This window comes from Phaenicophaeus curvirostris, chromosome 5 (genome assembly GCF_032191515.1).
Source record: "Phaenicophaeus curvirostris isolate KB17595 chromosome 5, BPBGC_Pcur_1.0, whole genome shotgun sequence".
NCBI lineage: Eukaryota > Metazoa > Chordata > Aves > Cuculiformes > Cuculidae > Phaenicophaeus > Phaenicophaeus curvirostris.
The window spans coordinates 35,740,067-35,767,257 of record NC_091396.1 but is presented as its reverse complement, the minus strand read 5'-3'; the positions used below and the strand labels follow the sequence as shown (position 1 = coordinate 35,767,257).

Sequence of the window (27,191 nt, the reverse complement as noted above, 5' to 3'; positions counted from 1 at the left end):
CAAGCTCCAGTTCCTAATGTTGGGCTTATTCATGAGATTCTGTTTTGTTGTTGGGTTTTTCATTAGTAAATTCCTTAATGTGGAGGAAAAGTCTAAAACCTAACCGAGAAGGTCAGTGAGTGGTTAACATCAAAACTAAAGTAGTATGATTTCTATTACATTAATTTTCTTGCTTTCAGGTTACAGTCTGGCATCTACAGTTTACCCCCTACTTTCAGAACATTTGTATTACATTACATTTGGGAACAATACTTTTGGATTACAGTGTCTTTGTGACAATACTTTGTGTCTAATTTTGCTAAGGTTTGCCAAGGATTTGAATTGTTACTACTTGAACACATGTGCACGCACCCATATACACCCACTGTGATTGCACAAGTTTCATTTCCTTAAGAAACCAGACTGAAAACAAGAGGCAAAACCAGAAAACTCAAAATTGTGTCTCCTAATTTAATATGGTATCCACATTATAGCAAGTGAAAAAAAATGAGTATTTAGTTTCTCCTGTAAGTTCTACAGGTTAAAAGCAGCCTGTTCCAGTGCTTATTGGGCTGAAATGTAGAAAATCTTGATTCATTTGCTATTAATCAGTTGTGTAATTTTGGTCAAATTCTCATCTCCCATTTCCCCTTTTGCCTGTTTAGACACAGTTCAGTCACAGGAGAGCAAGCACTTTGTCCATGCCTTTACAGTGCTCAGCAAGTTGATGCCCATGAAAGACTCTAAAAATCAATTCAAATACACAGTGCAGCATTCCTCTAGTGAATTACTGTAGAATAAACCAGAACAGAAACAACACCTGAAGAGTTCAGTCACAAATACACTACAAAATAAACCTGTTCACAGCTAACTTTTTGGAATCTTCCTGCCGGTTAGAGGGATTTGTTTGCTGACTCTGTGGATGTCTCTAAACTGCTACAACTTTTTCTGCATTGTTTAAAAGCAGGAAAAAAAAATCAAATAAATTACTCCCCATGAAAAATTAATCCAAATTACTAGTTTCTTTTACTCTTCAGCTCTCTTCTTAAGGATTATTCTCTTAAGCACTTTTTTCTTCGGCTGTTTAGAAAACACAAGGATCCTAAGGGTGAATTACAGTCTTACTTACTGTTTCTCCTTTTTCTAAATTGAGACTGAAAACTACATTGAGAAATTCTGTCTAGTTTTGATATTGCTGGTGGTGCAAATGCTGACAACTGTAGTAGAATCTTTTAAGTGAGTTCAAAGCAGCTATAAAAGCCTGGCTTGCTCAGTATCTTACTGTAAACAGACCAAGATATGGGTTCTACAATAGGAAAGTAAGCATGTACCACACCCTAAATTCAGTTACATCAAAAAAAATGATAGGTTTTCATTCACACTGTGTCTCTGTGATGCTGGTTACTGCTGCTTTTTCCTTCAGCAGAGATTAAACTAATGGATTTGTGTATCAAATTTAACATCTATAAATAAGTATTCTGAAGTGTTAAAAGCCATCCTTGGTTTAACCATAACTGCTGTAGTCTCATTTTGCATGAAAACTCTGTGCTGTGCTTTGGACTAATATAACAATGATCCCACAGAGCCTATCCAAATTATGAGGAGCAGTTGGCGAAACTTCAGTTTAGCTTGGATTAAATGTCCATCATTCTCAGTTTAAGTTAAATCAGTAACAAGTTCTATATTGAGAAAGCTACCTTCTTCTTCCAATTACTTTTGGGGCTCCTTCTTCTTATATATACACTTATATATATAGTGTATTTACAAAGGCTTGTTTCTCTTTCATGCACTAGTCTAGGAATTTCAGTGTTCAGAAACTTCTGATTAATTTTCCTACCTGATTGATAACTAATAAGAATTTGTTCCTGATTCATAAAAGAAATTTTAAGAAAAAAATACCTTGACAACAAGGTATCACTAGTATACACAGCATCAATTAACAGCTGACTGCTAAAAAAACCCTTCAAGCTAACATTAAATGATGCTCTATGCTCTGTGCTAGCAATGTGAGAACTCTGAGAATTAGAATGCATCGATGTTTTTTTCAGCCTCAAAGTCTGCGTTTAGATAATACATTGAGTACTTAAAGCAAGACTTAAAAAAAGTGTGGTTTTACTTTTTGTTTAAGCAAACATTTCCATCATGTTGTTACAGAGTTTATAATAAGGTATTTTGTACTTAGTCTGCTGCTTAGGAAAGAATCCTAAGTAGCTGGGATTCAGCCTTGCAATGAATGCAACAGTACTGTCATGAAACAGGACCTTTTCAGATCCCCTGGGTGAAAAGAAATTTTACTTTGGGTCCTAATTCTGCTTCCACCGTTTTTTGGTTTTTTTTCTTCTAATACCTTGCAATGATCGTTGAAGCAGCTCATTGTGCAAATCATGTGCAGTAACTACTATTCAGTTTAAAAAAAAATGAATAATGCCTCTATATATCAAAGATTACAGCTGGATCATCAGGAAACTGGTGTCAGGGAAGACATATAAAATACACTACATGGATGTTTTCTGTAGCTTAGATATATGACATTTGTACCCACACAGCTGTATGTGGAGTACGGAATACAGGGTAAGAGAGATACGATTTATTTTTTAGAACAAATCTTTACAATTGAGATAAGTGAAGTTGCTATGTAAAAAGCTTCAAATGGTAAATAAGGGAAATGACAACATAGAAAATACTGTTTTGAAAAAAATAGCACAGATATTTATCCTTTATAATCAGCACTTTTATGAACAAAATTAATCTACCAAGCTTTGCACATTTATAAAATCTAGCTCATAGCTTACTGATTCTGCCATTCATTAAACATTAATTATTAGACTTACTACTTCTCTTAAAATGACTCATGCAATTGTATGTAGAATTTCAATAACATCCTGGTTGCTAGGTGCATGTGATCACTCTGACATAGAAAGTATCTGTTCAAAATAATTATACAATGGGCAAAGCTATATATATTCAACAAATATTTCTACTGGTAGTTAATTATGCAAAAGAACATGACATTTTATTCCTTCAATTTAATACCGGGTATTGTACACAATCCCTAACTGATACATGTGACGATTTCTTTTCCATTTCAGTAAACATCTTTTTATTTCTGCCATAGAATCAACAAATCATAGAACAGTTTGGGTTGGAACGGACCTTTAAAGGTCGTCTAGTTCACCTCCCCTGCGCTCAGCAGGGACATACATACATGTGATACAATAGTTTCCTGGGTTATTTTCCTTGACTAATTTTTTTCCCCACAGGCCTACTCTGTCAACATTGTTTTTTGCCTATAATCATGTTTTATTTTTGTTTCTTTGCTTCTCCCAGCTTTTGTGAGTATTAGTATAAAAACATTACCTCAGATGTGTATATGTCTTTTGGCATATGCTTCGGTGTCTTCATCTTACAACTGCAGGCTTGATTATGCACATGGCACTGTGTTTGTCCCTTCATGAAATGCTTTCTTGTAGAAACTGATGAGATGTACAGGCACCACCACTCCTCTATTAGTCCAGCCTTCTCCAGAATTTCTGCTTGTCAATACTGTGACACAATCTCAGCTTTAAGAACAGAGCTCTCTCTGCCACACTACTATTTAATTTTAAATTGTACTCCAAGAGACCTGTGTTAAAAGAACATTAAACCTGCAAAGTGATGGGGTCAGCATATGAGACCAGAACGCATGCTGCCTAGAAAAATAGAAGCAGGCTAAAGAAAAAAAAATATTTTTTGTTCTATTGCAAAACAATCAGAAAATATATTCATTTTATGTCAATCCAAAAAATATGCTTTTCTTAGTTTTGATTCAGAAAAAATAATTCATTGTGTATTATTAAGAATTTTATTATTTTATTTCATGTAATATTTGGGTCTTTTCAAATATTTTTAAGTTAGCTCAGTAATGAAACAAGGCATGAGTTTTCAAAATGAAACATCAAAAATATTTCATCATTTATGAAACAAAATCTTTTGCCTCAATAATTGCAAAAAGCTAAAGTTTAATACTCCATTCCTCTCATATTCTCAAGTGTTTACAAATAGCGTTAGAACAGTAGAAAAATACATTTTTTATTATTAAAATAAATCCCTAGATTTATATAAATCCTTACTTTAGTCTCAAGATAAATATGCCTCATTAGATAGTTTTCACCTATGTAAGAATATATTATTTCTGCGGGACTCCTGCTTAGTGGCTGTGCATTTAGTGCACATAATAATCGATGGTCACTAACTATAGAGAGCACTGTATTGCAAGGGAGAAAGCTAGATACAAGGAAGACAAAAAGTGGCATTAAAAGGGGAAGTGCTGATACAAAAGTATGATTACTGGAGCTCTTCAAGGATCAGTCTTTAAACAATTCTTGTTTAATAATTTCGTTAATAAGCTTAGTACAGGAATGCAAGAATGTGATAATTGAGTTTGCCAGCAGCAAAAAATATGACTATCATTAACACAGAAGAGGGCTGCCACATCCAGGAAGACCTGGATGACCCTAAGGACTGGAATAATGTGCAAGAGATGAAATTCAATGAAGTACAAATACTCCTTAGGACTAATACTGAGATTTTCTGTTATTTTGTGAGCTTACTGAGTGGAAACAACTGTGGGGGGAACAACTGTGTGAGTGGTTGATTGCAGAATGATTTATGAGTCATCAGTGTGATATGGCTGTAGAAGAGGCAAGTCTACCAGATTATATTGGTTACAGTAGTGTTGGAAAGCAGTTGTATTATTTAATGTGCATGAGGTATCTCATCTACGATAGTTCTTGACATCCAAGCTTAAGAAAGGTGAATTCAGAGTGAAACAAATGTTGTGGGAAGAGGTGCTCCATTTCTCAGCTATATTCCAATCTGTCATAAATCTTTTTTCATTTAGTTGGATACATGAAATTTTGTTAAAGGAAAATATTAGCACAAGAACAGATATAAACTTCCCATGAATAAATTCTAAATGAGCATTAGAAGTTTCTGGCAAAATGGTCAGTAAAATCCAGTGATGGCTGGTTTATAGCTATTATGGGCAAGCAATGCAATAAGGCTTAAGACAAATTTTGAGCATTTTGGAAAAGAGTTAGATTATGTGGTTGGCAGCAATTGCAGGAAAATAGACTTAGTGACCCAAGGCATAATTCAGTTCTGATAGTCATATGGTCCTATGAACAACTTGTTATTTTCTGCAGTACGCTGCTCCATGAATTATACACAGGTTTTTGCAGTCTGCACACAGTACACAATAATTAGGTTCCTTTTTAAAATTTCTGTTGTTATTGCTTAATTATTTTTAGTAAAGATTGAAAAAAAAGCTGTTTATGTTGTATATATGGAAGACCCAAGTAATTAGAGTAAAACCCAGACAATTAAATTAAGTAATGTTAGGTGTCCTATCTAAGACACCTATAACCCGATTTTCCAAGTATTTAAAAAAATATTTTCAAATTATACTTACCACCAACTTTTGTTGAGGAAACTCAGCTCTGCTGTGTCTTCAATGATACTTAGATCTTAGATTGAGGAACTGTATGGATTGATGTTTGGCAACAGTGCTGTAGTCAGATTATACAATTTTTAATCAGGAGAAGCAAATCCACACTATCATCTTAGTGAATTTATCAAGGCATGGAAAGATTATATCCTCTGGTACTCTCCATAGGTTGATCCTATTATTTAATTTTCTCAGTCTAAAAAAGTCTAGAATGTCAGTAAACACAGACAATACAATGTGCATTGTCTTAATTTTACTCTCAGAGATGGTTCCATTATGGTAGCTCAGTTGTACAGAAATATCCAGCTAGTGGCAATCAGCAGGACAAAAAATTTCAACTCAGATAGTTGCAGTTTGATAGTTAGAAAGAAGAAAAAGTAAGTTCTTAGGGAAAATTATAATAATTATAACACTTACAAAATGCTAACTCCATATGCATTGCACTTACAGCCCTACTTAAAAAAAATAAGGCAGGAATGTTGGTTTTAACCTGCAGTTTTACTCTGCTTTGATTTTGATTTTGACACAGCCTGTATGAGTGCTTCTAAAACTATATGATACACATTTTTAAAGTGTTCTTCTGGGAAATCTTCTTACCTGTCAGATAGTGATTTTGAAAAATCTGACAAGAAAGAGAGTATTAATCTCATTATCAGATAACAGTTTCTTCTTAAACTTTCTCAGTCATGTGCAAGTAGTTTCTATGTAGTCAGAATTCCTGAACAGTCAGACCTGAACTTTTCTCACGCTATAAGGTGCTGAAGGTTGCACAGGTGCATTTGAGAAGTGTTTTTCTCAGATGTTTATTGAAGTCTTGAATTTAAGCCAGAATTTGTATGTTCATGAACTTCAATTACTGTGTTATATCAAGCTCACCTGCCTTACGCTTTAATGAAGATGATAATTCTGCTTTTTTTCTACAATGCCTTTCAAAGAGAAGTCGAAAAATTAAAATAGAAATTTTAGCATATGACTTGATATTAGTAAAACAATTGTCTTCCTTTTCGCTTATGTGTCTTGTATGTATCAAGTAAGAGTTAAGTGCCCGTGTTCTTGTTTTACCTAGAACTGAGCAGCGAGTAGGAAATTAAAGAATAGTCCTTCAAGTTACTTTAATTATGGAAACTGGGAATGAATTATTGTTTTCCTGGGTGTCAAAAACTAAGACAAGAACAGGCACAGAATACATCCTCTTATTTTTATCTACTTATCACCCTCACAAGAAAAATATAATGTATGTATTTGTCACAGAAAAAAAAATCTTTTAGTGAGAGCTTTAGTTACCTTGGGTTCAATATTTAATTACATTTTCAAGATACAATCTCATAATATACCTTTCAGCAGCAGTGCAAAGGAGTAAAGACTTGGAAGAAGACATTTTCAGAGATTACAAGAGATTAGTACATAACATTTCAGATGTTATCAGCAGTGTTTCTGAGCTTTGTAGTGATTGATTAAAGAAGCAGCTATGTCACTCAGCACTGACCCAAAGAAGAATATATATCCTTAGGCTCTGAAGAGATCTTGCATAGATGTTCCTTTTACGGCCCAAGTATGTGTTGGAATTAAAATGGAAAGAGGAAAAGAACAGAAAGTTCTATAAGGAAACATTAAAAGCCATTAGTGAAATACCTTTTAAAAAGAAGACAGCAGCTTATGGCAAAATGGTTGGCCACTGCTATATGGAGAATAATACTTAGCTAATAAATGGAGCTGACTTGACTATATTTTGAAAGTAACAGAGCATTAAAAGTGTATAGAACTTGCCTGTGAGCTGTTTTCTTGTTAGTTAAAAGCTATTTTTTTAAGTTATGAAACAATAAGCAGTTATTAGTTCACTGAAATAATTTATTACTTTTAATGAAAAATAATATTTATTGCTTATGTAGTGCATATAGGTAATGCCTGGATGTTCTAGGCTGAAGAAATATATAGATAAAAAGAGCTCAGCAGATTTACCATTTTAATGCATTTGCATAAAACCACAAGAAATTTGTCATGCCTTAGTAGACAATAGAACATTTTAATTATATGAAAATATTGGTTGATTAAAGAACGACCACTTTTAGTCATATCATTTTAATGAGGTCATTTAACACGTAATAACTCAGACCACCATTTGACACTGAGATTAACTGATAAAATTTTTCTTAAAGTTATTGCTAAACACTATTCTCCATTGAACCTAGGCAAATCTTTCAATATATATTCTTTTATCTCTGCTTTATGCTAAAAATGGCCTCTCTGAGAACATACTGACTACATGGCAAATTTTACGTATTGGAAACTTTAAAATGGCTTTAAAAAGTTTATTCTGAACCTAGATCCAAACTCTTTCAAATTGTAACGTTATTTGAAATCTGGACTAATTTCAAGATGCAATACTCCATTTTTTAAATACTTTCTCTAGTAAGCAAACGAAGCACAACTTTATCCTGTCATCCGATATTACAATATAGTAAGAGAGAATTCAGCATGCCAGTTCCTCTTCACTGAAATAATCTTAGCCTGATGGAAAGGGTAAATGGCAGGGCCCACTTCAAAAGGAAGTAAAGGGCCCATGAGTCTCTTCATTCTATAGGCTCTTTATAAAATTCAGTTACAAAACATATCTAAACAGGCATACGATATTTCATATATAGGATAACATAATTTGTTGATTTTGATCTAATTCTTAACCTCCTAGACTATAAGCTTAATGTGTTAAAAACAGGCTAATGTATAGCTACAGTTCATTGTGTTAGTGATTGAAGAATGAAGTCAAATATTAGACAAGGGAAGTATGTAACCCAGAGTAAGTCTAGTTGTAAATCAGACTATTTATCACTCAAATATTATAAGACACACTATCAATTAACTACTAGGAAAAAAAAGGTTTTGAAATTGAGGCTGTTTTTTGAAAAATTATTCCTAGATACTACCAGATCTTTAATTTTGTATCTTTTTTTCATTATCAGTGTTTCAGACTAATTAAGTCCATAGATAAAAAGCAATATACAATATCAAGGAGTGTAAAAATACAAATGTAAAGAAGTGGATTCCTAATTTATTTTTCTCAATTCTGATTTTTGTTTTGAATGGCTGTTTTAAGGCTGCTCCATATATTTGCCAGAAAACCAACAATTTATTTACAATAGTAACTTGAATGCATGCTATTCTGGAAAACATATGCATTTCATTGAATGGCTTAGAGTTAGTATTCAGCACAGTACCTGGCCTGAACAAAGAAAATAATCTCATTCTTTTTTTCAAAATTTTCGTGGTTTTAGATCAAGTGATTCGACTGGTGAGATCCAAGAGCATATTGTTCTTTACAAGACTCATCCAAGTCATTGGATAGAGCGAATATCATGTCATATTGGAAGAGCATGTTTTCATTTCATTTCATCTTGATAAAAAAGCAACGGACAAAGTTGGACAAAATTGTGTTGGGCATATCACATTGAGAAAATCTGACAAACTTCTATTTGATTTAGAAGAAAAGGCTAAGAATCAGAGAAAAAAGTATTATCAACACCAGTGTCCACAAGAACAAAAGGTTATCAGTTACGCACAAGTTCAACACCACCCAGGAGCCAGAAAGACTTTGTGCTTTTTATTGTTTGGTTGCTTTTTTTCTCTGAAAATAATTTTTTTTCTGGGAAACAACCTGTCTGAATCATTACATGTTTTCATTTATATTTCAAGAGAAATTTCTGGTTATGTTGCTTTATGTTAAGTTTATGGTGCATCTCCGTGGTGCAGTATATGGTATGCTGAACTTGGCTGATTCATGTCACGTGAAATAATTTGCGTTAGCCTTTTTGTTTAAAACAAAACCAGCAACAGTGTTTTTTGTCATAGTCTGTATTAACTATCTCAATGTATGCTACATAAAAAGAGTATGAAGACCTTGTTAGTCACCCTGAAAGACCAGTCCTATGAATTTCTCCAGGAAGTGTATGTGCAGATTTGCATCCTTTAAGAACACCCACAGCAGAGCTAGGGTGGTACTGCATTGACACAGAATGATTAATTTTCAACTCAAAAAACAGGTGAGCTTTCTTCTTGGTTAAGGGTCTGCAGAACAAGAACTCTGATACTGTAAATTTCTCACATGACTTGAATAAATTTCTGGAAGTAGGCTTTTATACTCTGACAACACTGGGTGGCATTGCACAATATGTAATATTATAAAGTAATAGAACATGTATATAGATTTTTAAATGTTTATCATTTTCTGCCCTTCTAGCCCTCAGACTGTAAAAATACTGAGAGGAACTCACAGCTAGCTTGGATACACATACTTGTGTGGCATCCAGTCCAGCTTTGGAATCCTTAACATAAGAAAGGTATGGAGCTGTTGGAATGGGTCCAGAGGAGGGCTACAAGGATGATCAGAGGGCTGGAGCACCTCCCATATGAGGACAGGCCGAGAGAGTTCCAAGGAGACCACACGCAACCTTCCATTACCTGAAGGGGGCCTTCAAGAAAGCTGGGGAGAGACTGTTTACAAAGGCTTGTAGTGATAGGATGAGGGGCAAGGGCTATAAGTTGGAGAGGGACAAATTTAGACTAGACATAAGGAGGAATTTCTTCACAATGAGGGCGGTGAGGCACTGGCACAGGTTGCCCAGGGAAGTTGTGGATGGTGCTTCCCTGGAGGTGTTCAAGGCCAGGTTGGATGTACCTTGGGTAGCCTGGTCTAGTGGGAGGTGTCCCTGCCTTTTGCAGAGGTGTTGGAACTAGATAATCTTTAAAGTCCCTTCCAACCCAAACTATTCTGATTCTAGGATCTTTAGCTCCTGAGCACACAGACAGATGTGATGTCATTATTGCTACCTCTCAAAGTAAGTGTTCATGTCTTTGTATAATTAACTCCACTATGAAGACGTCCCAAGAAGAAAAGGTCTTGGTTATCTTGTTGGACTTGTGGTTCAGTAGGGTGTGATGTAGTGGGGTTGAAGCGAGGGTTTTGCACTTAGTCATAAGTAGTGCTGGAAACAACTAAAATCATTAGCATAAAGTGGCTGTGTGTGGGATTCTGTTACCAGCAGAGAATGAGAGATTCACAGCCTGAAGGTAGTTTCAGAGAAATGTTGCAGGGTAGAAATTCCATTCTCTCCTGGACCTAGGGGCTTGTTTCCCGTTAGGGAACAAGAAATAAGAAAAATAAATTTCTGTGCAGAGAAACACCACTTGTGTATCAGACAACACAACCAGATGGACATGAATGACAGTCCTGATGACAAGAGTGAAATCAGTTTTCCTTTCAGTTATTTGGTATTTTGTGGTACCTAGCAAGTAAATTTTAGCATGAAATTTTACTGAAGTGGCATGAAAGCAAGTTCAGTGTAAACACTTATCTATATTTAAGAAAATAATTTGAGTTAGTACCAAGATAATTTAAAAAAACAAATCAGAAATACAACCAGACTACTTACCTGCCTTTTACTGTTATCTCTGTGGTTTTACCTCACGTGATTGAAATGTTTGTTTCTCCTTTGTGGTCATATAAAGTACAATATAATTGGTAGGACACATGACTAAAGTGTATCTGATAGGACTTGATGTATCTGATTTTTCAACAAGTAACACATAGCAAAACAAAGTAAATCTTTTTTATCTTACTCTTCCAGATGTAGTTAGCTAAAAATAAAGACAAGCAGCTATTTAAGTTGTAAGCTGTTTTTAATAGGATGTTATTTCTTATGAAATTAGGCTTAAATATCTTCTTTAATTTAAAAGGGAGGGAAGAATGCTAATAAACTCTGAGCTCTGGTCCTGTAAGGGTAACATGCATCAATTGCTTTCTTTGCATTATTTGATTATATGCAAAGTTGGTAATTGTAAGAGTATATGAAACTACATCTTCACTTCATGACAAGCATACATATAACGATGTTGATACAAAGATACACAAAAATATCTTGTTAATTATAATACTATACAAGTTTAATTGATTAGATAAAGAGTAATTGGAGGCATACTGGAAATGGTTCTTATAAAGTAGCACGATGTTTGAAATGCTCTGCCTTCTCATCATAAGATCCTCAGGGCAAGGACTTCATTCATGTCTGTACAGATTTTATTTAGGAACATGAAGCAGAATTACTCCTGCTCTCAGTTTTAGGCCTCTAACTTGGAAGACTAAAGTAGTGCTTTACGGTCAGCCCAATAATGGGGCTTTTCAGACCATCTGTGTCAGAAGTCAAAATGCTGCCCAATTTTAAGTGGTCTGTATTGTCATACAAACGATTCCAATTTAGGAAGCCTGCTCACCTGTATAAAAACTTAATGTAGCTGCATATAAATTGTATAGCACTGTTGAAGTTTCTTTCTACAAGAGCAATAAAGTATAAGCATGTAGTTCACAGGCATGAAATAATAAAAGCCACTGCATCGTTTCTACTCTACTGTAATTATTTGTAGCCAAGTCTAGTCTTGTGCATTCTCTTACTGCTCTCCTCCATATTTATGCTTAGATGTCTGAAAATATAAACACATTACTTTATCTCTCCTTTTGAAATCTGACACAATATTAATGATTCACTTTTCTACATACCCTTCTCTGCCCCACCCCCACCCAAACAAAGAAGTGGAATTTGGAAATATAGGATCAGAAACTTTTTTTTGAGTCACTCAGTCTAGTTCCCTTTTATAGGCAACCACGCGATCTCTTTCATAAAGTAATGAAGCGCCATCCTAAACCCAGTAGGGTAAAACCCCATTTCTCCTATTGTAAGGCTGTTTTGGAACCTTAATTTCCTGATGGTTGGAAATGTTCTAATTTCCAATCTAAATGTGTTCTTATCACATATGTCTACTTGTATCTTGACTATGATTAGCCTTAATGTAAACAATACCTTACTTTATCTCTGAAGGGTTTCTCTAACTAATACATTTCTAGACAACTGTATTTTCTCTTTTAGTCTCCTCTTGCAATACATGCCCTTTTTCCCTTTCATCATCCTAGGAGTTCTTTGGGTTTTCCTGTCAGCAAAGTATAAATAATTGCCAAGGGTAGCAAGATTCCAAGGATAAGGAGGGAAGCCAGGCTTCTTTAATCTGCCTAAAAACCCAATAAAATACTTACACCAGTCTTGCTGCCAACCCTTGGTTTTGTAGATGGATGGATTTTCACAAGAGTGGCACATCATTTGTGTGATATTTTGAACTTTTAGAAGGAAACCTGCTATATAAAACATATATCTGGAACTTACTTTTAATAGTGAAACTTCCATGATGAGAAAACATTTGCAGTAGAATTGAAGTCCCTAACACATCTCTGCTTTTTGTACAAAGTGCAGATTTTACATCACTTGACAGAGAACTTTGTCTATGAGCTCTATTTTTCTAGGCCAATAAGTACTATACTGAAGCTTTGCTCCTACCTGGAGCAACTTACTTGACCTTCACTGATAGCAGGTGTCTAATGTTAATACATGTGAACAACCACATTAGTTTCATAGCAAAATTTATGTAGGTATCAAAAGTTGTGTTGTAGCTTTTACAAAACCATGGTTGTACAATATTAAAGTCTACAGTTATTTCATCAAGATTTTAAGAGTTCACTAGCTTTAATTGAAATGCGTATATATTTGTATGTATAAAAAAAGTTTATATAAATTTAAAGAAAAACATTTAGACAGTTTTTTATTTTGTCTTAGACCACTTGCCATACTACAAAGCCACAAGGATTTTGATGGAGTTGCTGTTGATTTTCAAGTTAATTAGGCCTATGATCCTTAAGAACCAGTAATAATGAGAGAGTGCTGATAATAACGGAGAAGAAGCATTTTCACATTCACACCCACAAGTTTTGAAAATCTTTAAATGGATGAAATCAGAGTACTTAAAACTTTAAATTTACATCTGCTTTTTGTTTTCAAAAGTGCCAGTCACTCTGGATGCTTCAATTTTCTCTGCACTTGATTTGCAAATCTAGGCCTCTGGTGGTCCCCATTGGTGACCACATCAATTACTCTTAGTGCTGACTAGTGCTGTGCATCGTCCTAGGTATTTTGAGATAATCAGTCAAAATGGCATTTAAATTCAAACAGCTCCTAAAACCCTAGAGCTCTTCTTTTAGTTATTAAGTATTATTTCAGTTAACTTTATGAAATCCATTTAACTTAAGGGCCTAGGTCTTAGTGGTAGAAGCTGAACTGCGCTAACGACCAGTGAGATCATTTTCAGCACCTGAAGTCCTTGTAAACCCTTTTCTTCTCTCCTGCGTGCACCTTGTCTTTGCACCCTGTCCTTCAGCTGGCCATGTAATGCTGATAGAGCCACCCCTGCCCCAAGAAGCAGACATGTCCCTCCATAATGGAACTGTATTTCAGAGGTGCAACAAGCGAAGTGTGGATGGATGGGAAGCTAGGACCAGCAAACCACGGAATTACTTCAACTTGTCTTCCCATGTTCAAGCCCTTCACACACAGACAGGTTTCAAACACAAAGCGGAGAGGAGGCCTAGCAACACTGCACACAGTATTGCCTGGATACTTTTAGAAGCTGAATACCCTCAGCTGTTTTCTGAAAATGTATTTGTCGAGGTGTTAAAATCTAAGCTATTTTCATTAATTAATCATAATAATTTTAATTATGGAAAAAATGTGTTTAAATTGGACATTAACTACACATTTGGCTTTGAAAAATGAGTTGAAAATTATAAGTCATCATTACCAGACAATAAATAAACAATAAATATCAGTTAATACATTATAACTTAAAAAAAATTACAAAAGCAACTTGCTAAATACCACAAGTTGCTTGTTGCTCCCTTCACATTGTTCTTTTCTTTGTCAGTCACGTAACAGACATTATCCTGGCACCATGGCTTTGAATCTTGGTGACTGACTTGAAGAGAGTAGGAAGGATTTTAATTTTTTTTTAAAAAGCAGCAGGTGGAAAGTGACTTGGTAAAGATGACAGTTAACTGAAAGAAAAAGCAGCTGCCTACTCTATTCAAATACATGCTTTTTGGAGCAGCTGAAAATGAAAATCTTGACACTAAAGGATGCAGCTTGCTTTGCTTCATGCTATATCATCACATCCAGCAGTATTAAGAGTGTACATTAACAAGAATACCTTCTTCACACAATATGCAAAACATTTACAAGCTGCTCTGAATCAGATACACTTTAAAGCAGTAATTGCTGAAGTGGAGGATCTCTCAACATGCACCTTTTGTTCTGCAATTAGCTTATGGTTTCTCAAGCAGGAAATCAGCTCTAGGGGTGGTGGTTTTCCTGCAGCTAACATAACCAACATAGGAATTGTTTGATCTTTGCAGATTTTCAAACGGATAGTTTTGTGCAGAGTCAATGGAGAGAGTTGAATATCTCTGTAGCTACCTGAAAATATCTTGTAAAGCTATAAATAAATGGGTGTAGAAGTTACTGAAATGGGAAGTTCTTCACATTCTAATAGTTTTTTCTACATGTAGCTGCCTTGAGAGCTTGCATATCTATGAAAGACTGGAACCAAATGGAAGAAATAATATGCTTATGCAATAATACACTAATAACTTCTTCATCTAAAACATGAACAATGGAAGTTTTGCTTATTTGAAGGTTACATGATGTAGGTTATTTAAAGAAGTAGTTTTCTGGTAAAGGGAAAACTACCTAATTTGAAAAGGGGAAGAGCAGTCCTATAGCTGTTACACTGGAACTGGTGAATGCCAGTTTTCCATTCCTGACAGTATTTCCTCCAAGATCATGTGCAATTCATAGTCTGGTTCTATGGGAATATGTCTTATTTTCACTTTTACTTTCTGCCAAAACCAGTAACAAATACCACAATCTGAAAAGTGCAGTATTTCTTTGTTTTCCTGTATTCCTTTTTTTTTTTCTTAAGAATACATGGATTATAAACATTTACTTGATAAAATACAGTACTTACAAGATATTGTGGCAATTTAAGAGTAAACTGAAATGGAATGTAGCGTGGGAAGCTAGGATGACATGTAGCGATTTCACCTTGACAGCCTTTCACTGAAGGTGGTACAGCAAAAGATCCTGACGCATCTTGAAATCCATGTGAATGCCTTTAAGTGGAAGGCAGGTAATTTTTTTCAGATGCCGTAAGAATTTAAACTTGTCAGCAGTCATGAGTCAAAAAAAAACCCAACAGAACAACTTCAGCATTTCCTAGATGCATGCTGATCTTGTGTGTATATTTAGGACCAAAAGTAAGTAAGTAAATATAAAATTTCTTAAAAATAACTTCTAAAAATAGCTATATATACATACTCAGAACTAGTTTGCCTGATAAAGTTGTGGAAAAAGTCCAATATGGCAATTTGGAAAACTGAGATATCTGGAAATGTCATGTTAAAAACAGTGCAGTCTCTTTTGTTAGCTGCCTCAAGAAACTTCTTTTTTCTTCTGAGTTGCTGCTTTCTCCTAAATTCTCATTCTCAATGTATTCAATCTCAGTCACCTTCTACGTTTTTTTCTAAAATAATTGAAAATGAGCAGACATTTAATTCTAATCCTGTAAAATAAGCAGTTTTACTACATGAAGTTTCAAGGTTTTTTTAGTATGATTGCTGATTATGTTAATAATAAATATTGTCAGTTTTCACTTATCTAATGTTGTGAGGAATTAGATAATACAGTTAATAATATACGTAATACAATACTTAGGTAATAAAGCTAGAAGAATATATGAGGAGATATAATAAAGAAAAGATTACCCACAGGACACTTAGCTGTGAAGTGCAGACAGTTTCAAAAGCCTGCAAGCTCACACAATGAGACATGCTACGTATATGTGTATCAGCCAGAGAAGCTGCACAGCCATGGTCATGTGCTACTGCTTTCAAGTGACAAACCCTGTCCCTTGGGGCTGGGTCACACATAACCACACCAGACACCTACACTGCAGAGATCCAGTTCCCATAGTCACACACACAAAGCTGACCTGAGCTCCTCTGCACTCACAACATGCTGAGTCTGTGAAATTGATTAAGATCCACCCACATATAATAGAAAGGTCTAAGATGTTTCAGGATTGTGGCTTTGTAAGTAACAAGACTATTTCTAACTACACTCACACATAACCCTTAGAACAGTGAGATGACAATGGTGTTTGCAAAAGTAATGAATACAGGAGTAATAAATGTGACTTTACTACTGTCACCTACAATAATGCTGCATACTTGTGTCTCAAAGTTTATCAGTTTATTCAGATCCATAAATGGGTGATAAATAAGTTATACTGTGGTCTCTTAAAACAGTTACTGTTGTCTAAATCAACATCTGTTCAGGTTTTTTTCTCCATTGTATTTACTAACCAGTCCCAACTTGTGAAAATATACTTGATGCTTTGCTTGAATTGTTTATGTGAGCCTATGTGAAGGCATGTTCCCTTTATCAATTGACTCTTCAATATAAGCTGGACTCAAAAGCCATTAGAAATCTTTGTATTTATTACAAAGGTAACAGGATCAGGCTGTACAGCAGAAATGTATGTCTAAGTTGTATAGTACCATTGTTTTTACCCAGTTAGAATTACTGATGCTTTATAAAAAGAGATGTTGCATACGTCAGCGGATGATTAGTGGGATTGAATTTCAAGAGACCTGGGTCCACTATTTAGCTTAGCCATCGACCTTCCTAGACAAGCCACCTTATCAATCTGTGACTCTTCTACTTAATAATGCTGCCTTGTTTATTTGGATTCCAAGTTTTTCGTAATGGGTCCCGTGTCTTACAGGATTTATGTAGCATCTAGCATAAGTAGGCTAAAATGCTAGCTACATCTATCATGCACATCTGTAATATAAATGTGTGGAAGGGGAAAAAAAAGTAACAAAAATAATAGTGAATAGACTTGTTGAATTTATATACAATTATCTTTTCTACTAGAGGAATAAAAAAGTGAGTTTGTATAAAGAAATCAGATTAAAGGAAGTTCAAAGATTAAAAGAATGGGAAAAGGATTGGGACAACATATTAAATAAACCCACAAAATAATTCTCTACTGTTCTCTAAGCATTTAATAGAAAGAGAGGCTTTTAGAGATGGAGGTTTAAAAGGAGCCCAGGACCACACAGGAGGAGAAAGACAGAGTTAGAAACAGGGGTCAGATTTCCCATCCCAGACACTGGGACAACAACTCTGCAACAACTATATAACAGGTGACTATTGCATGACCACAGGGAAAACTAAAGGACAGCCTCTATGTGCTCTTCAAAATAAGTTTCCTTAAAACCACTGAACATCAGGTTGTTGTTCCTAGGTCAAAGAAGGCATTTTGGTTACAGATGCACACAGCAGAGCCATCCAGTGACACGTACACCACTATGCAGTCTACGAAACTAAACATCAATGCCATCATTAATATTATCTACAGATTTTATTTCTTCAAATGCTCTCATGGGATTAAAAATGGTAATCTGTGACTTCTCTGCTGTGTTCCACTAAAGTCTTCCTTTGAATTGGCAGATGAAATTTAGTTACTTGTTGTTTGACCCCAACTCTAGATCTACAGAAACATGATCCTTAAGCCTGCACCAAGCCCTTAAAACTACATACATTCCATTGAAAAATTATCTAGTGACCACTGTATCTAGTGATACTTTACGTTCATAAATTGTTTAAATTATAGGCTATCATGAGGGCAGTTTGAGACAACTAATCTATAGTGAAGAAAAATACTTCTCTAACATTCAAATCCTTTAGTGCCCTTCAAACAGATTCCAAAAACCAAAGGACTCTAATTGTGTAGGCATAGCTTTAAGCCTAAAAACCTTTCTTGTGCAAGAAATTAAGACTTTATCAAGAAAGTAATTGTTGAAATCTTAATACCTTTCAGTGACAGCCACATTTGAAGAGCAATTTTACAGCATAATGATCCTTGTTGCATAATTTGGACAGGCTTTTGTTCTCATTTTAATTTCCTATACACAACTTGCTTTACCATCTCTCCTTCCCACATCAATTCAAAGGAAGAGATCAAAAGTCAGGAGATAAACCATCAAGACTTGGGTCTGAAGTTAAACTTCTAAAGATTTCAAACATGCTATGGCATATCTGACTAAAGCCTTGCGCCCTTGGGTGCTTCATACAAGACTTGGGCAGCTGCTTTCTACCCGAGATCCCACTGTAAGCACAAATCCAAAATAGCAACTTTAGCCTGCTCAGCTTCCACACAGGACTAGAAGTATCTAAACTTCCTCACTCTTTAATTTTTATATTCTCAAGGCATCTAGAACATGAATGCTGAGAAGATGTGCTGGAAGATGTATTTCTTTCACCTACTTTACTTCATACCGAAAGTTATAAAAGATACTGGAAATTACTTCCTTAATCTAAATATTTCTCCAGTAATGATCCGAGAGGTCTTCTCAGAACAAGCCTATAGGGCTATGTATACTATAAAATTAAGTTTCAGACTCTTGCTTTATTATCAGCGTAGCTAGAGAAGAGGTTTGTACTCATCTTTCATACAACTTCATAACAGTTACAGCATTTGTCAAGGAATGCAGTTTTCACTTTTTTTGTGTGCAAGAGAGTCAAACACATATAATTCTCCCATTAGAGAAACTGTCTAACCATCAGTTGTTACCTTTAGTACATAAATTGCTGGATTGTGATATACAACAGGCCAGAATAGACAATCTAAGAGTCACTTATGATTTTAAACTCTATAGTAATCTATGAAAACTAATGCATTGCTATAAATAAATGAATAAATAAATAAATAAGGCATTTAACTCTTAAACTCTAGAAATACTGGTCCTCAGAATGAATGCATTGTCTCAGCAATGCATTCTCAGCATGATTACCTCAATGGATCAAACCCATATATTTTCAGAGAAGAAACCATTCTACCTTTAGGTCATTTTGGAAGCTAACTAGGTGCTGGATATGGATCTTGCCAACTGAAGCTGGGACTGGGAAAATATATCTCGTGAACTATGGTACACATATAAGTAACATAAGACACTTGAAAGTCTTACACAAAAGCACAAAAATACACAATCCATCACTCTTTCCTGAGAGTGGATGGGAAATCATTTCTCCACATAGCAAATACTGAAAACATTGTTCAGTGACTGTATTAATAACCTTGCAAAGCCTAGCGTCTGCTTCCCTTACAGCTCGTCAGCATCACAGAATAATGTTCTCAAATAGTGGTTACCCAAATAAACTGTATTCTTGACACAAGGAGCTTTTAAAAACCTAGATTTTGCCTTAGATATAAAATTTCCAAGCCTTCAAAGATTTAATAATTTATAATTTCAAAATTAAAGTATCCTACCAGAAACATTCCATAATCCACTAGATGCAGTTGAGCAACGAAAATTAAAATTCCTATTACCCGAGTATTATCCGTAAGTTTTAGGATTTACAAGATATTAGGGGGAGCCAGTTGATGAAAAAAACAAATTTCTCCTTTATCCACCACAAAGTTTATGAAAGGGCTGTGACGAAAAAAAGCTCACACTAAGTGGAATCGCAAACGAAAATGGAGGATTAAAAGTCAGAGGAAGAGATGGTTTTTTTTTGATTCCCAGTGCCTCTATCGACTCTTGATGCAGGCTTGGTTATAGGAAACTATTATGGCTTGGTTTTTGTCTTTTTTTGTCTGTTTTTTTCAAGTTTTGGTCCTCTGAAAGGGAAGTAACTACCACTTTGCTCTGCCCTGAAGATCCTGCTTGAGACTAAACTATCGTTGTCCCTGCATTTAAAGAACAAGCAGACTTGCAGTAAATGTCTTGAGAACTTGCTGGGGAAGTCTGCAGTCTTTGCTGATGAACAAAGAGGTGCAGCAGCAGCTAAAACCCAGCTCTCTGCAAAACATAAACAAACACAAGGATTTATGTACACTAGTGGCAGGGTAAGTGTCATTATCCTATTTCATTAGACCAGACTTGTAGATAATAGCTCTTCTAAGACCAGCTGGAATAGGTGGGGAAAAAAAAAACCAAAACCAAAACACAAACCAAATAACCAGATAAGACTTTAGGCACTCAGGCTCTTTTTCAAGTCTAAAATAAAAATACTGAGCATAAATGTTAACACCCCCCCCCCCATAAAAAAGCCCCAAAGCCAGACAAAAAAAAAAAAGACCCAAGTCCCAATCCAAAACAAAAGTTAGAAAATATTTTAAATTGTTCTTAAATAAATCTATCACACCAAGACTTCAAACTGCTTTTGCTTCGTATATCTTGGAAATAAAAACCTAAATATAGAATAGCTTTCCTGAACAGAAACAAAACACTGCTATAAGTATCTTCTTTGAGAAATCAAGCACTCTAGGAAAAAGAAAAAGGGTAAAGATTATCTCCCTTGAGGCTACTTGTCCTGAATTATCAATATTGCCTTGGCCATCAACAAAACAATGGGTGAAGATAAGACATCTAGTTGTTAAATCATTCTATCACAGGTAAATTGCCAGTTTCAGACCATTCAACCAGTCAAGCACAAGAACTGGAAAAAAGAAAAACAGAAAAGAAAGAACGCTCTTCCTACTAGTGCTGTTAAAGATAAAATGAAATGTATTATAAGTGCAAAATGTCACATACGGTACCAAGAATAAACTCTTAGCTTCAGCCACGCTTGAAAACATTTAGTACTTAGAACAGAGTGTCTCTACTGAGTTGAGTTGACCAGGGTGGTACCACCAGTATCTAGCCTGCTTTGAAGGAGGAGCATTCTTTGAATTTCATATGCTGGTTTCCAAGACAGTGTGTAGCTTCAGAAAAATTGTTTCACTGCTTAGTGTGGCAAAAGGGCTTTTTCAAATTTCTCAGCCTAATCAATAAATCTTACCACTGTCAGTCATTTTCTAATTCATTATTTCCTAGCAGAGTTCCAGATGAAGCGATGAACGTGAAACCTGCTCGCAGTCAATTGATTTATTCTAATTAGCATTTAAAACATCAGGTTCAGCTTGTTTGGCTGAAGAACCAATAACCAGCCCTTGTATCACTGCAACTAGGGATACTTAAATTCTTTCCCACCAAGTTCTGAGTTTGTTCAGGGAGCGGTACTTCAAAGTAAGGTCTGTTTGCTATTCTCCACGTGATGCTACTCTGCTTGTTGAAGTAGCTTGTTTCTGTTTCTTCTGGCTTGTTTATGGGTGTTATGTTTATGCTTGTTTAAAGCTCTTATTTCTGGAGTAGATTCTAAAATTCACAAAACTGCTATGCTAAATTTAGGTGCTCAAGGTTTTTTCTTCCACAAGTGCAAACATATATGGATGGAGATATATATGGATACTGCAAAAGAGCATTTGTGTGTGTGTACAAATATATTTGTGCCTTCCATGCTGGATGTGAAAAGGAGCATATGCCTGGACATCCTGATGACAGAACTGTTATGCCTTTTACTTCATTCAGGACAGGATTTCACTCATAGCTTCTGAAAATTAGAGTTATTAAAATTTCAGAAGCTTGGTACGTCAGCTGGGGCAGCAGAGGGAAGTGGCCAAAGAGCTGTTTATTTTAATTGTTCTAACTCTATTTAGAAAGAGTGTAATAAGTTTGAGGTGGGATGCTGGAACTGGTTCCAGAATTAGATGCCTAGTTCTTAATCACAAAGTAATTTTTCTGCCTCAGTCTCTACCCATAAATAAAGCAGAAATGTGCTAGAATAGTTACCTAAAGGTTACTCAAATACTTGACAAAATTGTTATTTTTGACAAAATAACTAGATAATAATGTGGCTTTAAATATCTTTTGCAAAATGTAAAAAGATGACCTCCATCCCTTTTTGTGGAAAAAAAATAAAGCATGTATTATCATCATGTGTTTTTTCTTATGAGAATACTGAATGGAAAATACTTGACCTGAAAAGTTTTAAAATATTTATCAGATCACAGCTCCCTCTTGTGTAATTCATCATTACTACAGAAAACTGACTTAGATAGACATCACTTAAACTAAATTCTGTGATAATTATTTCTATTATTCCTCTACTTTTACTTTTCTCATCAGTGATATTTTAGATTTTAGAATGTCATATTTTCATGTAATTTCAATGCCAGGACAGATAATACTCCTTATAGTAAGGCTGCATTAAACCACATTTAGAGGAATATTACTTTTGCTCAATGACGTAACTTTGACATCCATAATCAAAATCTTTGGGTTTTACTTCAGAAAATTCATGTCTCATCTACTAATTATTATTGCTGCTAGGTATTTCTTTCTTCCGCATAACTTTCTAAGGCAAGTGTGTGTGTATTTATATTTTCTTAACTTGGAAAAACTCTAGCTATTCTTTTATTTTGTGTCCATAGGTGTTCAGACCACCATGACGTAGTTTTATCATTCCTTGTCTAAGCTTTTCTTTCTACTAGTGACGTAAGACTTACCTTAGGACTAGGACCAGAATATGCATAAAGGATAAGCTAGAAAGCTAATTTTTGCTACAATGCTTATTTCTGACTTTATGTGTAAAGATTGTATTTCATTAATTCACTAACACTTGAAGAGTTACCTTTGGAATAGAAACTTTAAAAAAAAAAACCCAAAAAACAACAACCAAACAAAAACCCCAAACCAGTTATTCCTATGACAAGAACATGGTGCCAAACCCCAAACAGCACTCCTGGAAGCATATAAGAATGTAGTATGGTGTAGGTAAGCAACCCCAAATTTAGCAAGTACAAGCAAACCTAGTGCTAATGCTTTAACTGCTGCTTAACCAGAGTGAACTGCGGTTTTGTCCACAAAAAGAAAAAAGAAAAAAAAAAAAGCTGAATCATCTTATATGGGTCTGCACAGACCACAGCTAACACAGGAGACAGTAACATCACTAACCAAATCAGATGTGCAGACCATTTCATGGTTTTTTTTGTCCCAAGATGCATCACCATTACCATCAGGTAAAGCTGCCATAGTATGTTCATAGAATCATAGAACGGTTTGAGTTGGAAGGGACCTTGAAGATTATCTAGTTCCACCCCCGCTGCCACGGGCAGGGACACCTCCCACTCGATAAGGCTGCCCAAGGCCCCATCCAACCTGGCCTGGAACACCTCCAGGGATAGGGCAGCCACAGCTTCCTTGGGCAACCTGTGCCAGAGCCTCACCACCGTCATGGTGAAAATATTCTTTACGTCTAGTCTAAGAGAATCTCTAGTGCCTAAAGTTCCTGCTGCGCCCACTATTCCATCCCCTCCAACCCCACTTTTCCCCCTCCCCTGCTGGCGCTCTGCTTGCACGCGCGGCCCTTACGTAGCTCGCGCGCTCGCCCGACGGTGGCGCGTGGGGGCTTGGGAGCCAAGAGGCAGCGCCGGAGCAGGCGGCGCCGGGACAGCCCTGAGCGGCCGTTGGGCGGCCGGGGCCTGATTTCGAAACGCGAGCGGCCCAATGGGAGGCGCGGGCGGGGCAGGGCGCCGGGTTTGAGCCGGGCGGGCGGCGCGAGAGCGCGATGGTGCCGAGCCGTGTCTGAGGGGCGGCGGCAGCTTGGGAGGGATGGCCGAGCAGAGGCGCAGGCTGGTGCGGCTGGCGGTGCTGGAGGAGCTCCGGGTCTCTTACGGGATTAAGCTGAAGAGCGGGACGTGTCTGGCGGCGGCCCGGCAGCCCGGAGCGGCGGCCGCGGAGGTGAGTGGGGTGGCGGCCCAGGGGCCTGCGGGGCCTGGAGCGGCTCGGGGGGGCAGCGATTCCGGCACCAGCGATGCTGCTTCTGCTGGCCGCTGGTAGGGAGCAGCCTCTTCTTATCTAGAAACGTCTTCATCCCCGCCGTGGAGAAGGGCGGGTTCCCCCCCTTTCCTCCGCGGTCCTCGGGCGGCTCTGTTGTGATTTCGTAAGGGAATGATTCCGCCCTCCTCCAGTTAAGGCCCGCGTGTTGTGAGGCCAGACCAGGTGGTGAAAGAAAAAATGTTCCTCTTTCATGTCCTCTCAGAAACGCACGGATCGAGGGTGCTGATCCGTGCCTCTGGTCTGTGCTAACCTTTTTAGACTTGACCGTGCTTAATATCACTCGTTATGAAACTTAAATCTTGGTGATCGAATTATTTATTGGAGTGCATAGCTGTTGTATGGCTTGTAAAAGCTTTGTCTTTTATCTTACTTGCTTTCTTAGATTGTTCTGTTTTGTTTCGTTTGAAGGTCTTTATTTGCACGCAGTGACTGGATATTTTGGCACAGGCAAATCTAGGGTTGATTTGCATGTGCTCTGAGGAATTAAGTCTGTCTTGTTATCTTAAATACCTACTTTAAATTTGAAAAAAAAACCACATTTTTTTGTCTGGAGACTTTAATTTAAAACTAAAGTATTTTGATAGGTGCTGGTTTATACAGCATTGAAGCTTATTTCAGAACACTAATTATCATGGTTTATTTAAAGCGTGGAAGTAACCGCTAACAAGTCCTAAGCATGATCCCTGTGGAATTGATACGATACAGAATCAAGCTCTCTCCTAAGCCTGAGAAGATGTTGCAAAATGTTGCAGTAACCCTTGGTCAATATAAACTGAAGAAGTTAGGAAACACAGGCTTGGATTGGGTTTCTTTAAAAGGGAGAAATCAAGGTTAAAATTGGAATTGGTTTCTTTCTCCTTGTCAATATCTAGCATATGGATCTAGATTATTTTTTTTTTTTGGTTCCCACTTGAATGGCAGGTAACAAGAACTGTGACTATATATGTATGTCATACCAAAAGATGTCTATGCAACTGTCTGCAGTGTTTACATTTTATACAGGGAAGAAAATGTAAATTTAAATATCAACTGAGCAAGATGGGAAAAATACATAGCATTTATTTTGCTAGGGGGCATTCTATTTCTTTTGTAAGGAAACAGTCATTGTTTTATTTTAGGAACTAAAATAAATCGTGACTTCTATCAAACAAAACCTAGTAGAGTGAGTCTACTATGAATTCCAAATGTTGAATTCCAAGCCACTGGAATTCTCTATTACCTAGTCTTGTAAATATAGAAAAGTATTACATCTTCAAGTTCATTTTCTGTTTGTACTTTTTAGTAGCAACCTGGAATACAATGACAAAGGCATGTGTTACTGTCCTTATGTTATGTTTGTTCTCTGCGGGACAGATACACCCAAGGTGGACTAATGGTTTAGTTATTGATTAACCATTTCCCAACATGGTCAGCACTTCGAATTTCAGGCATTAGTGGCTAAGAGTTTGCTTTCATCTCTGATAATAAGTTGGGAGTGATCCCAACCCTTTTCTGGTTGGGGGAGGGGCTGGGTTGCAGGTTCTGTAGGTATAAATAGGAACGAGATAGGGCAAAAATACAAGTTGTTACACTGAAATTTGGGCTTTTACAGCAGAAACAACTGTGTAGTAACCTCAGATAACTATTAGAAAATGAGCATCATTGATAATAGCTGAATAAATGTTGTTTTCTAATATGTGACATCTGCTCCAATGTCTTGCTATGAGGTGATAGAGTTATAATAGTTTCTTAAATACAAATGCTGAATATAAGTTTAGAACAGTTTTCTAGACTGTTCTTTTGAGCTTAATCCTCCCATAAACAGCCATCTTGGCTGCCTCAGATGAAGAAAAAATTACTTTAAATATGTATTTATGTATTTCTACACTACACTACACTTGATCTTAGCTTTCGAATGTGTTGTGTTGATTTTTAAGAAACACAGGATTTAGTAAATTCAAAGGTAAGGTGAGATTACAGAACAATCTATTTAATATCCTTACTTACTACAGGAAAACTGGCTCCTGGTAAAATAAAAAATGCAAAACATACTTTAGTAAACCTTTCTATTCTGTCACTGTAATCTAGAGTGGTACTTGTAACTAGAATCACCATAGGGTGACATATCTAGAGATGATAGTGCTTTTCCTGACAATACCTCTTATCGGTCTTATCTGAAAGACTTTGGTTTTTGTCTTAATTACCTTCTGTTTGTACTTTGTGCAATGCATGCTTTTCTGTAACATGTCGTTGGTAATCGTATACACTTTCGAATAATGTTAAACAAATTTTGTATTTTAGGGTAAAATCTTCGGAACGTCCTTTCATGCATTACCGCTATCGCATGTCCCAGAATATGGTTATATTCCGAGGTAAACTAACACAGTGTATCTAGATTTGCGCTTACTTTGCACTCCTTGTAATATTGAGTTCTTGTCAGAAGAGGAGATGATACTTATTCCAGGCCTGCTAAAGCTTATGGGGGATATAAGCATAATTTCAGCTGGGGAAGGACAGAAGCAGGAAGTTACATGGCGAATTGAGAGCCTCAGTTATATTTCATTATACTCCTTGTAATTGGGGAGAACCATCCTCTATGTTAAGTTTTATCTGTTTATCATGAAATAGTTTTTCTGGAAAAAACAAGCCTTGTTCTGAATGTCAGAATTATGTTGCTATTCTTTCCTCAGCTTTCTTGTTGATACTTGTGAATGTTTGGAAGAACACATTCATACCGAGGGACTCTTCAGAAAGACTGGATCTCTTGTTCGTTTAAAAGCTTTAAAGGTATTCTTTGAAGGCTCTTGGGGTTTTTCAATAAGCTGCATTTGAACGAACTTGTTAGCAATTCTATACACTATATACAGTGAAGATATTTGTTTAGCAATGTCCTCACAGAAGGATACCTACATGGGAAACCTATAAATTAACACATGTGGTCTGACAACATCATCCCTGCCTCTTTGTAGAAACTGTAGCTATGTACAGTCTATGAACTGTAGCCTATGACAAGGCTGAAACTAACAATGGGGAAGATGTGACTGTCTCTTTTTGATAGGGGGTAGAGGATTAATGGCTAAACTTGGATATCTGATAGTA

General features: G+C 36.3%; 1 protein-coding gene across 4 annotated transcripts in view; it reads left to right on the top strand.

Moving 5' to 3' along the window:
• LOC138721288 (neuroendocrine protein 7B2-like) overlaps nt 1-27,191 on the top strand; it is a 79,306-nt gene that overhangs the window by 11,812 nt on the left and 40,303 nt on the right. For 2 of the 4 annotated variants that reach the window (XM_069858220.1, XM_069858218.1), the window contains exons 1-3: nt 23,842-24,014; nt 26,394-26,464; nt 26,783-26,879. In XM_069858220.1, coding sequence (XP_069714321.1) covers nt 23,886-24,014; nt 26,394-26,464; nt 26,783-26,879 — 297 coding nt within the window. In that variant the 5' untranslated portion in view covers nt 23,842-23,885. Of the gene's footprint in view, nt 1-23,841; nt 24,015-26,393; nt 26,465-26,782; nt 26,880-27,191 lie in introns of those variants that run through there. The other 2 variants (XM_069858222.1, XM_069858219.1) reach the window with 2 other exon arrangements.